This window comes from Oncorhynchus gorbuscha, unplaced genomic scaffold (genome assembly GCF_021184085.1).
Source record: "Oncorhynchus gorbuscha isolate QuinsamMale2020 ecotype Even-year unplaced genomic scaffold, OgorEven_v1.0 Un_scaffold_1605, whole genome shotgun sequence".
NCBI classification, from domain to species: Eukaryota; Metazoa; Chordata; class Actinopteri; order Salmoniformes; family Salmonidae; genus Oncorhynchus; species Oncorhynchus gorbuscha.
In genome coordinates, this window is record NW_025746336.1 from 26,570 (window position 1) to 39,032 (window position 12,463).

The 12,463-nt window shown below is 40.0% G+C and overlaps 1 protein-coding gene across 10 annotated transcripts in view; it reads right to left on the reverse strand.

The window, feature by feature from the left end:
* Positions 1-3,725: 3,725 nt before the first annotated feature.
* Positions 3,726-12,463, reverse strand: part of LOC124023352 (oocyte zinc finger protein XlCOF6.1-like) — a 97,294-nt gene continuing 88,556 nt past the window's right edge. For 9 of the 10 annotated variants that reach the window (XM_046337866.1, XM_046337863.1, XM_046337869.1 and 6 more), the window contains one exon: positions 3,726-7,029. In XM_046337866.1, coding sequence (XP_046193822.1) covers positions 5,459-7,029 — 1,571 coding nt within the window. In that variant the 3' untranslated portion in view covers positions 3,726-5,458. The remainder of the gene's footprint in view (positions 7,030-12,463) is intronic. The other variant, XM_046337879.1, reaches the window with a different exon arrangement.

The window sequence follows — 12,463 nt, forward strand, 5'->3', positions numbered from 1 at the left end:
GTAAACTCAAACGTCATGCCAAAGGTTGAGTGTTTGAATCTCATCACGGAGAATTTCAGCTAATTAGCAACTTTGCAACTACTTACTAATTTTTAGCTATGTCAGCATGTTAGCTAACCTTTCCCCTAAAACCATTTAACCCCTCACCCCTAACCTAGCTAACGTTAGCAACAACAAATTGGAATTCGTAACATATCATACATATTACAAGTTCGTAACATATTGTATGAATAACAATGCGTAAAATAACATATGAATTGTAATTCTTAACATACGATACGTCCTACAAGTCGTATTATACTGAACAACAATCTAAACACAACCATTTCAAAGATTTACAGTTTGTATAAGGAAATCAGTCAATTCAAATAAATGAGGCCCTAATCTATGGATATTATATGACTGGGCAGAGGCTCAGCCATGGGTGGGACTTGGGAGGGCATAGCCCCACTTGGGAGGCAGGCCCAGCCGATCAGAATGAGTTTTTCCCCACAAAAGGTCTTTATTACAGACAGAAATACTACTCAGCCCCCCTCAGACAATCCTGCAGGTGAAGAGGTCCTGGGCTGCCGTGGTTACATGTGATCTGCAGTTGTGAGGCTGGTTGGATGTACTGCCAAATTCTCTAAAAGGACATTAGAGGTGTCTTATGGTAGAGAGATAAATATTGAGTTCTCTGGCAACAGCTCTGGTGGACATTCCTGGAGTCATCATGAGAAATGCACATTCCCTGAACTTGAGACATCTGTGACATTGTGTTGTGTGGCATATTATTGTCCCCAACACAAGGTACACCTGTGTAATGATCATGCTGTTTTATCAGCTTCTTGATAATCTATACCTGACAGGTGTGGCATATCTTGACAAAGGCTAAAATGCTCACTAACAGGGACATAAACAATTCTGTGGAACGTAACATACTAAATGGAGTGGCACGGATGTTTTTGTAACATAAAATACATTTTGCTCTGAGACCAGGATGTCCCTCGGAAGGAGTTAGTAAGACGCTTAAAAAAAATGTTTTAACCTTTATTGAACCAGGCAAGTCAGTTAAGAACAAATTCTTATTTACAATGATGGCCTAGGAACAGTGGGTTAACTGCCTTGTTCAGAGGCAGAACAACAGATTTTTACCTTGTCAGCTCGGGGATTCGATTTTGCAACTTTTTGGTTACTGACCCAACGCTCTAACCACTAGGCTACCTTCCACCCCTGACATGTATCAGATAGAGATGGTGTGATGATCACTTTTCACCACTAGTTTGGGGGGGGGGGGTGGTTTACAACTTTATTTAATGATACACAGTTTATGAAATGAATACATGTGTTTATTAATTGTCTTTAAAACTAGATGAGTTATTTTAGTTACTGATCATGAATGTGTTTGGATAACTGCATTGAAGCAAACTTTATTGATCTGCCAATGAAAAATAAAGTTACATGAATATGTAATGGTCAACCTCTTCTTCTCTTTAGTATTCAGTTCTTCATATTAGATCTGACAGTATGAATGGTTCTTATTGTTGTATTCAGTTCTTCATATTAGATCTGACAGTATGAATGGTTCTTATGGTTGTATTCAGTTCTTCATATTAGATCTGACAGTATGAATGGTTCTTATGGGCTGAGTGCCTGGAGTGTTTTTGTATGACTACAGTCAGGAGATCTCTCTGACCCTGTGACGTCACCAGCACATTAAGTACATTCATCTTAAGATAGCCAGGTGAGACAACCACATATCACAGTAAATACATTTCTCCTCAATTAGTCAGTGTAAGTAGGACAAGTGTCACATTATTAATATTACTTGTGTTTTTTTGGGGGGGGGGGATACTCTTTAAAGACGTAGGATTTCAGACCTTTTCGGGCAGATGGGCCGGGACTCTGCTGTTGTTATTAAAGCCGCATACAGACATGGTCTCTCTTTTTGTTTTCTTGAGTAAGGCAGCTCCAAAATGCAGGTGTTTCAGCCAGCTCAGTGCTTTCTGTGGAGGTGGGGCAATCCCGCAGAAAATATGGACATTTGCGCCGTGATTGGCTCAGTGTCCTGTCATTCATGGGAACAAGACGTCACTGCCAAGTCTAAGGGTATAACTTGAAAATTCAAGCCCCTTGGGTGCTGCCATAGAGTTACATTATAAGTGCCCATCCAACAAAGCTCAAGGTCATTGTCCACAGATAAAATGACATAAAATCATTTACATCATATACAGTAGCTTTGATTGGACTGATCATGTCAACATCATACTTTCAAAATCTGAGCTAGCAGTCATCATCATGAATCAAGTCGACAATCTACTGGCAAATCCTTTTTAATGTTTGTCATATAAAGAGAAATAATGAGAAATTATAGATAAAACATATCAGTGCTCATCGGCCTTTGGACATAAACATTACACAACAAGTTGGAAATTTCAAATTCAACAATGAGTGGTTTGTCAAGGAATCAGTGGCTAACTGCAAGCTTTGCAAAGCAATCATTAGCCTGATATTCAGTGGAGTGGCTCTGTGGTCCCAAGTCTAAGATTAAGGGGCTCTTTTCCGTGTTCAAAACAACTTAACTTGGTACTTCAAAATCTGACTGGAGTGAGTTCAATTCAACTGGGAACTCAGGGGAAAACATGCTACGACTGGGAAAACGTTTAAAATTGTAAACATGCATCCCACTTTAATTATTTAACTACATAAGTCAGTTAAGAACAAATTCTTATTTTTATGTTTTTGTGCGCTTCCCTATGGGACTCCCAATCATGGCTGGATGTGATTCAGTCTGGCTTCGGACCAGGGACTGTAGTGATGCCTCTTGCACAATAATTTCTCATTATTTCTCTTCATATGACAAAGATTAAAAAGGATTTGCCAGTAGATTGTCGACTTGATTCATGATGATGACTGCTATCTCAGATGTTGAAAGTATGATGTTGACATGATCGAACATATAATTTATTTCATACTGTTTTACTGCTATAACTGTGGGGCTTAAAACAGGTGGCTCACCTGCCCTGAATGATGGGTCTCCACTGAACTTATCTAGAACACTGCAGTACGTCTGGGTGTTTAACCTTCCCAAGATCCCTCATGTCACCCTGCTCCTCCGTACATTCCACTGGCTTACAGTCGAAGCTCACATCCACTACAAGACAATGGTGCTTAATTATGGTGCAGCAAGAGGAACTGCCCCATCTCTACCTTCAGGCTCAAACCCTGTATCCCAACCCGAGCACTCAGTTCTGCTACCTCTAGTCTCATGGCCGTCCCACTGCTACAGGAGGTCAAGCTCCCTCTCAGCCCAGTCAAAGCACTTCTCTGTCCTGGTACCCCAATGGTGGCACCAGCTTCCTTCTGATGCTAGGACAGCAGAGTCCCTGCCCATCTGCCCGAAAAGGTCTGAAACCTTACGTCTTTAAAGAGTACCCCCCAAAATAATACCACTACTACTACTAATAATAATAAGTGACACTGGCTAATTGAGGAGAAATGTATTTACTGTGATATGTGGTTGTCTCACCTGGCTATCTTAAGATGAATGTACTTAATGTGCTGGTGACATCACAGGGTCAGAGAGAACTCCTGACTGTAGTCATACAAAAACACTCCAGGCACTCAGCCCATAAGAACCATTCATACTGTCAGATCTAATATGAAGAACTGAATACAACCATAAGAACCATTCATACTGAATCTACTAAAGAACTGAATACTAAAGAGAAGAAGAGGTTGACGAGTACATATTCATGTAACTTTATTTTTCATTGGCAGATCAATAAAGTTTGCTTCAATGCAGTTATCCAAACACATTCATGATCAGTAACTAAAATAACTAATCTAGTTTGAAAGACAATTAATAAACACACGTATTCATTTCATAAACTGTGTATCATTAAATAAAGTTGTAAAATAATCCCCCCAAACTAGTGGTGAAAAGTGATCATCACACCATCTCTATCTGATACATGTTAGGGGTGGAAGGTAGACTTGTGGTTAGAGCGTTGGGCCAGTAACCAAAAGGTCCCCGAGCTGACAAGGTAAAACTCTGTTGTTCTGCCTCTGAACAAGGCAGTTAACCCACTGTTCCTAGTCCATCATTGTAAATAAGAATTTGTTCTTAATTAACAGACTTGCCTAGTTAAAGGTTCAAAAAATGTTTGTTTTTTAAAGAAGTGTCTACTAGCTCATTCCCACAGAATACTGCAGAGGGACAACTTGGTCTCAGAGCAAAATGTATTATGTATTACAAAAACATCCGTGCCACTCCATTTAGTATGTTAGGTTACATTACAATACCAATATAAACTGAACTAAAATATAAAGTACACATGTAAAGTGTTGGTTTCATGAGCTGAAATAAAACATTCCAGCAATGTTCCATGTGCAGAAAAAGATATATTTCTCTCAAATGTTGTGACCAAATTTGTTACTATCCCTGTTTGTGAGCATTTCAGCCTTTGTCAACATAATCCATCCACCTGACAGGTGTGGCATATCAAGATGTTGATAAAACAGCATTATCATTACACAAGTGCACCTTGTGCTGGGGGACAATAAAAGGCCACACAACACAATGTCACATATATCTAAAGTTCAGGGAATGTGCAATTGCATGATGACTGCAGGAGAGAATTCAATATGTATATCTCTACCATAAGCCACCTCTAACGTACTTTTAGAGAATTTGGCAGTACATCCAACCGGCCTCACAACTGCAGATCACGTCACCACGGCAGCCCAGGACCTCTTCACCTGCAGGATTGTCTGGGAGGGGCCTGAGTAGTATTTCTGTCTGTAATCAATACCTTTTGTGGGGAAAAACTCATGCCGATTGAATGGGCCTTTGAATGGGCCTGGCTCCCAAGTGGGCCTATGCCCTCCCAAGTCCCACCCATGGCGGAGCCCCTGCCCAGTCATGTGAAATCCATAGATTATGGCCTCTTATTCAAAATGACTGATTTCCTTATTCGAACTATAAATCTATGAAACTGGTGTGTTTAAATTGTTCAGTATAATACGACTTCAAGGATGTATCGTATGTTACGAATTACAATTCTTACGTTATTTCACGCATTGCTATTCATACAATATGTTACGAACTTGTAATATGTATGATATGCTAACATACTAAGTAATAGCTAAAAAGTTGTAAGTAGTTGCAAAGTTGCATGCTAAGCTAACATGCTAAGTAATAGCTAAAAAGTAGTAAGTAGTTGCATGCTAAGCTAACATGCTAAGTAATAGTTAAAAAGTAGTAAGTAGTTGCAAAGTTGCTGATTAGCTAAAAAGCTACAGTCCTCCTTGATGAGATTCTAAACACAGCAGCCTTTGGCTAGAAGTTTGAGTTACACGCCCACCCTTCCACATAGCAGGAGTAAGACTTCTCTCCTGTGTGACTACATTGGTGTGTTAAATTGCTATGGTGAGAGAAACTCACCCAAAAGTCAGAGCAGACGTAAGCAGGCTTCTCTCATGCGTGTGTTCTCTGATGAACTATCAGCTTGTTTGCAGTTTTGAAGCATTTTACACAAACAGAGCAGGAGTATGGCTTCTCTCCTTTATGCATATGTTGGTGTGTGTTTAAGGTATCCAGTCGAGAGAAACTCACCCCACAGTCAGAGCAGACGTAAGGCTTCTCTCCTGTGTGTGTACGTTGGTGTGTTTTTAAGTTGCCCAGCTGAGAGAAACTCGCCCCACAGTAAGAGCAGACGTAAGGCTTCTCTCCTGTGTGTGTTCTCTGGTGAACTTTTAGCTTGTTTGCAGTTTTGAAGCATTTTACACAAACAGAGCAGGAGTATGGCTTCTCTCCTTTATGCATATGTTGGTGTGTGTTTAAGGTATCCAGTCGAGAGAAACTCACCCCACAGTCAGAGCAGACATAAGGCTTCTCTCCTGTGTGTGTTCTCTGGTGAACTTTTAGCTTGTTTGCAGTTTTGAAGCATTTTACACAAACAGAGCAGGAGTATGGCTTCTCTCCTTTATGCATATGTTGGTGTGTGTTTAAGGTATCCAGTCGAGAGAAACTCACCCCACAGTCAGAGCAGACGTAAGGCTTCTCTCCTGTGTGTGTTCTCTGGTGAACTTTAAGCTTATTTGATGTTTGAAAACTTTTTCCACAGTCAGAGCAGGAGTAAGGCTTCTCCCCTGTATGTATACGGTCATGTGATTTTAAGTTGGAAAGTTGCGAGAAACTAGTTCCACAGTCAGAGCAGACGTAAGGCTTCTCTCCTGTGTGTGTTCTCTGGTGAACTTTTAGCTCAGTTGATGTTTTAAAACGTTTTCCACAGTCACAACATGAGTAAGGCTTCTCACCTGTATGTATACGGTCATGTGATTTTAAGTGGGAAAGTTGCGAGAAACTAGTTCCACAGTCAGAGCAGACGTAAGACTTTTCTCCTGTGTGTGTTCTCTGGTGAACTTTAAGCTTATTTGATGTTTGAAAACTTTTTCCACAGTCAGAGCAGGAGTAAGGCTTCTCCCCTGTATGTATACGGTCATGTGATTTTAAGTTGGAAAGTTGCGAGAAACTAGTTCCACAGTCAGAGCAGACGTAAGGCTTCTCTCCTGTGTGTGTTCTCTGGTGAACTTTTAGCTCAGTTGATGTTTTAAAACGTTTTCCACAGTCACAACATGAGTAAGGCTTCTCACCTGTATGTATACGGTCATGTGATTTTAAGTGGGAAAGTTGCAAGAAACTAGTTCCACAGTCAGAGCAGACGTAAGGCTTCTCTCCTGTGTGTGTTCTCTGGTGAACTTTAAGCTTATTTGATGTTTTAAAACTTTTTCCACAGTCAGAGCAGGAGTAAGGCTTCTCCCCTGTGTGTATACGTTCATGTGATCTTAAGTTGGAAAGGTGAGAGAAACGAGTTCCACAGTCAGAGCAGATGTAAGGCTTCTCTCCTGTGTGTGATCTCTGGTGAACTTTTAGCTGTGATAGAAATGGGAAAATCTCTTCACAATGTGGGCAGTGATGAGACCTCTTTGCTCTCTGATCTTCCTGCTGTTGCTCTCTGGATGTGGAGAATGTCTCAACATGGTATCCTGTGTGAACATCAGAAAAAACAGTCAGTTGGTGTGATATACATGTTAATCAAATGTATTTTATGAAGCCCTTTTAACATCAGTAGTTGTCACAAAGTGCTTAACCTGTCTGGTTCAAATCCCATAATAAAAATTATTTTACACCATTTTAAAGATAAACTTCTTGTAAATCCAGCCACAGTGTTCGATTTCAAATAGGCTTTACGGCGAAAGCACACCAAACGATTATGTTAGGTCAGCACCGAGTCACAGAAAACCTAACAGTCATTTTCCAGCCAAGGAGAGGTCTCATAAAAGTCAGAAATAGCAATTAAATTAATCACTAACCTTTGATGATCTTCATCAGATGGCACTCACAGGACTTCATGTTACACAATAAATGTGTGTTTTGTTCGATAAAGTTAATCTTTATGTCCAAAAACCCCATTTGAAATTGGTGTGTTGTGTTCAGAATTGCATTGTCTCAAACAAACATCCGAGGAAAGTAGAGAGCCACATCAAAAAACAGAAATACTCATCATAAACATTGATAAAATATACAAGTGTTAAACATACAAATACAGATAAACTTCTCCTTAATGCAACTGTTGTGTCAGATTTCAAAAAGGCTTTACGGCGAAAGCACACACTGCGATTATGTTAGTTCAGCGACAAGACACAGAAACCCATACAGCCATTTTCCAACCAAGGAGAGCTTCACAAAAGTCAGAAATATAATTAAAATGAATCACTTACCTTTGATGATCTTCATCTGGTGGCACTCCCACGTCTCCATGTTAGACAACAAATGTTTGTTTTCTTCGATAAAGTTCATCTTTATGTCCAAATACCTCAGTTTTGTTGGTGCGTTTAGTTCAGAAATCCAAAGGCACAATAAGCACTCTCGAAAAGTCAAAAAACACAATAAAAGATAGTAGAAACATGTCAAACGATGTTTAAACTCAATCTTCAGGTTGCCTTTGTCATAAATAATCAATAATATTTCAACCGGACAAAAGCTTCGTCAATGGAAAAAGGTAAACAAGAAATGCGCGCTCCCGATCACGTGCCTGGCTCATGGATGGAAATTTCCACTGTCCTCTCATTGAAAGCGGTGTATCTCCTTCATTTTTCAGAGTAAAAGCCTGAAACAATGCCTAAAGACTGGTCACATGTTGAGGAAGACAGATTTCCACTGGGTCCTAAGTCTTTGTATGGTGGATAAGCTATCAATGGAAAAACAGCCTTTCAAAATAAGAGTACTTCCTGGTTGGATTTTCCTCGGGTTTTCAACTGCCATATCAGTTCTGTTATACTCAGACATTATTTTAACATTATTTTAACCTCTTCAGTCGACCCTCTACTTTTTCGAACATTCTGTTAAAAATCGCAACATTTCAGCGCCCTGCTACTCAGGCCAGGAATATAGTATATGCATATGATTAGTATGTGTGGATAGAAAACACTCAGACGTTTATAAAACTGGTTAATCACGGCTGTGACTATAACAGAACGTGCGTTTCATCGAAAAGTGCAATAAAATCTGATCACTGAAAATGGAAATAAATATCCTTGCGCCACTTCCAGGAATTGTTCAAAGTGAACCGAATTACATGAGGCCGAGGTTTCAGTGCCTACAGCTTCCACACAATGTCTAGAGCAGACATGGGCAAACTACGGCCCGCGGGCCACATACGGCCCGTTAGGCTTTTTAATCCGGCCCGCCGAACTTGTCCAAATTATAGTAAAAACCTCCTTTTTTCCCCTTTGCCTGCAATGCCCACGTTTCCCCAATAGATGGCGCACTCAAAACACATTGACCGTTGTTGGAGTGGCGCGTATTTCTCTTTATTTCACTTTAATTTTCACTTTGTTTCACGTCACCATTAAGCCATTCTGTGAATATGAGCGGACCAAAGAGAAGGAAAGTGGACAGCGAATGCCGAGTGTTTAATAAGGAGTGGACAACAAAATACTTCTTCACTGAAGTCCGATCAACGGCTGTATGTCTGATATGCCAAGAAGCTGTTGCGGTTTTCAAAGAGTACAATATCAGCCGTCACTTTGCCACGAAGCATGCAAACTATGCTAGCAAGCAGTCAACACAAGAACGGGCGGCTACTGCTCAGAGGTTGGCAGCTAATTTACAGAGTCAACAGAACTTTTTTCACCGTGTTATGAAAAAATGCATATGGAAAGTTTGGAAGTGCGTCTTTTAATTAAGAGCAATGCGCATTTACGCACAGCAGCGGTACAGTAGCTTAATTAACAAGCCGCACATCGCTCTTAATTTAAATTAAAATTTTCAGCTGCAGTTAGGATATTTAATACAGCCTATGTCTGTGTGCTTGGCAACGATACACGTGTACTGTTTGCGCGTGAAGGCGAGGGCGTCCGTGGCGAGTTTGTAGAGCGCGCGGTCAGGACAATCCATAAATCACAGTGCGTATGTTATTTTAATCTATTTACATTTCCTCCTCCCAGTATCTGCGAAATAGTATGTAAATGCCATATCTTGCATATTCCTTGAGACAAATTTATTAACTGATAAGGGCTATTTTTCACATTTGAAAGACAGTTAATAAATTGGGTTGTAGTGTTCTTACTGTGCTATGAGGTTTGCACACACTACATTTAATGCTTTAGTATATCCGGCCCAAACACTCACTCCAAATGCTCCTGGCCCGGCCCCTCTGTCAAATTTTAGAACCCATTGTGGCCCGCGAGTCAAAAAGTTTGCCCACCTCTGGTCTAGAGTCTTGTCATTTGATTCAGCTTTGATTCTTGGTCAAACCGAATCAAGGGAATCGATTCCCTCCGGTCACCGACCGGATATTTTGGTTGAGAGTTACACGGACATTTTTTCCAGACGGACAGCTAAAGAGTATACTTCGCCTCGTGATCAATTTGATCGCTTATTAACGTTTAATAATACCTAAAGTTGCATTACAAAAGTATTTCTAAGTGTTTTGTGAAAGTTTATCGTCGACTTTTTGAATTTAAAAAAATGACGTTACGTTATGAAACGCTATTTTTTTTCAGTTTATCACACAGTCTTCATAGATCGATATCTAGGCTTTATATGGACCGATTTAATCGAAAAAAAGACCCAATAGTGATTATGGGACATCTAGGAGTGCCAACAAAGAAGATGGTCAAAGGTAATGAATGTTTTATATTTTATTTGTGCGGTTTGTGTAGCGACGACTATGCTAATTATTTTGTTTACGTCCCCTGCGGGTAAAAATCTTACTTGTTGCCTGGATTCACAACGAGTGTAGCTTTAATTCAATACCCTGCATGTGTATTTTAATGAACGTTTGAGTTTTAACTAATACTATTAGCATTTAGCGTAGCGCATTTGCAATTCCAGAGCTCTAGATGGGACGCCTGCGTGCCAGGTAGGAGCAAGAGGTTAACAGTGTTTTCTATCCAAATCTACTAATTATATGCATATCCTAGCTTATAGGCCCAAGTAGCAGGCAGTTTAATTTGGGCACGCTTTTCATCCAAAATTCCAAATGCTGCCCCCGACCCTAGTGAAGTTAACTTCTTTGGGGTAGGGGGCAGTATTGGGTAGCTTGTATGAAAAACGTGCCCAAATTAAGCTGCCTGCTACTCAGCTGAAAAAGCTAGAATATGCATATAAATACAACATTTGGATAGAAAACACTCTGACGTTTCTAAAACTGTTTGAATGATGTCTGTGAGTATAACAGAACTCATATGGCAGGTAAAATCCTGAGAAGAAAATCCTACCAGGAAGTGGGAAATCTGAGGTTTGTAGTTATTCAACTCAGCTCCTATTGAAGATACTGTGTGATGTTAGTTATTTTTCACTTCCCAAGGCTTCCACTAGATGTCAACAGTATTTAGAACCTGTTTTGAGGATTCTACTCTAAAGGAGGGGCTCATAAGGGCTCTATGAGTGAGTGGTCTGGCAGAGCGCCACAGCCTCGGTCTGGCGCGCTCACGTGAAAGTTAGCTACGTTCCACTTAATTTGTACAGACAAAGGAATACATGTAGAAGCACAGTGGCCACAAAAACTCCCTAGAAAGCAGGAACCTAGGAAGAAACCGAGAGAGGAACCAGGCTCAGAGTGGTGACCAGTCCTCTTCTGGCCATACCGGGTGACAGGTAGTCTAGTGGTTAGAGCAACCGAAAGGTTGCAAGATCGATTCCCCGAGCTGACAAGGTAAAAATCTGTCGTTCTGCCCATGAGCAAGGCAGTTAACCCAATGTTCCTAGGCCATCATTGAAAATAAGAATTTGTTCCTAACTGACTTGCCTAGTTAACCTGTTTGGGTGCATGTCCAAACGCTAGCAGGACACCTACGACAACATCTGGTGATATATAAGTGTCTTACATAATTTAAAAGCTTCTTGTTAATCCAACTGCGTTGTCAGATTTGAAAAAGGCTTTACGGAGAAAGCATACCACGCGATTATCTGAGGACAGCTCCCCACGTCAAAATACTTTTTCAACCAGCACAGGCGTCACAAAATAACAGACAGCAATTAAATAAATCACTTACCTTTGAAGATCTTCCTCTGATTGCAATCCCAAGGGTCCCAGCTACAGAATGAATGGTTGTTTTGTTCGATAATATCCTTCATTATATCCCAAAAGTATCAGTTTAGATGGTGCGCTTGATTCAGTAGGTCACTCGTTCAACATGCACACAAATGAATCCTAAAGGTTACCGGTAAAGATCGTCCAAAAAAGTCAAACAAAGTTTCCAATTAATCCTGAGGTATTCTAATATGTAAATAAACAATCATATTTAAGACGGAGAATAGTGTGTTCAATAGCAAAGATAAATAACGAAGAGCGCACTCTCGTTGATGCGTGCAACATGACTACTTTTCTAATGGGGGACATCTTGGAAAAACTACAAATACTAATTTTTCAAAAAACAAGCATGAAACCCTTTCTAAAGACTGTTGACATCTAGTGGAAGCCAAAGGAACTGCAATCTGGGTCCTATCAATTTGAATATCCCATAGGCAAGCATTGAAAAAATCTGTGACCTCAAGAAATGAAAATTCCAGATGGATTTTACTCAAGATTTTCGCCTGCCATATCAGTTCTGTTATACCCACAGACATTATTTTTACAGTTTTAGAAACTTCAGAGTGTTTTCTATCCAATGCTATCAAGTATATGCATATCCTAACTTCTGGGCAGTTTACTTTGGGCACGTCAGTCATCGGAAATTCCGGACAATTACCAGTATGCTAAGAAAGTTAAAAGGTTTAAAAAATATATATATTTTTAAATACACTACCATTAGTGGTGAAATAAATGAATAAATTCTAAAGTTACAAATGTCCATGTTTTTTAAAGAATAGCACATTTTTTGTCCAATCAAATAATGTTAAAGTGATCAGAAATACAGTGTAGACATTGTTAAAACCTGTTGGGGTTCAGTGTTCCCATTTGGGAACTCCCCC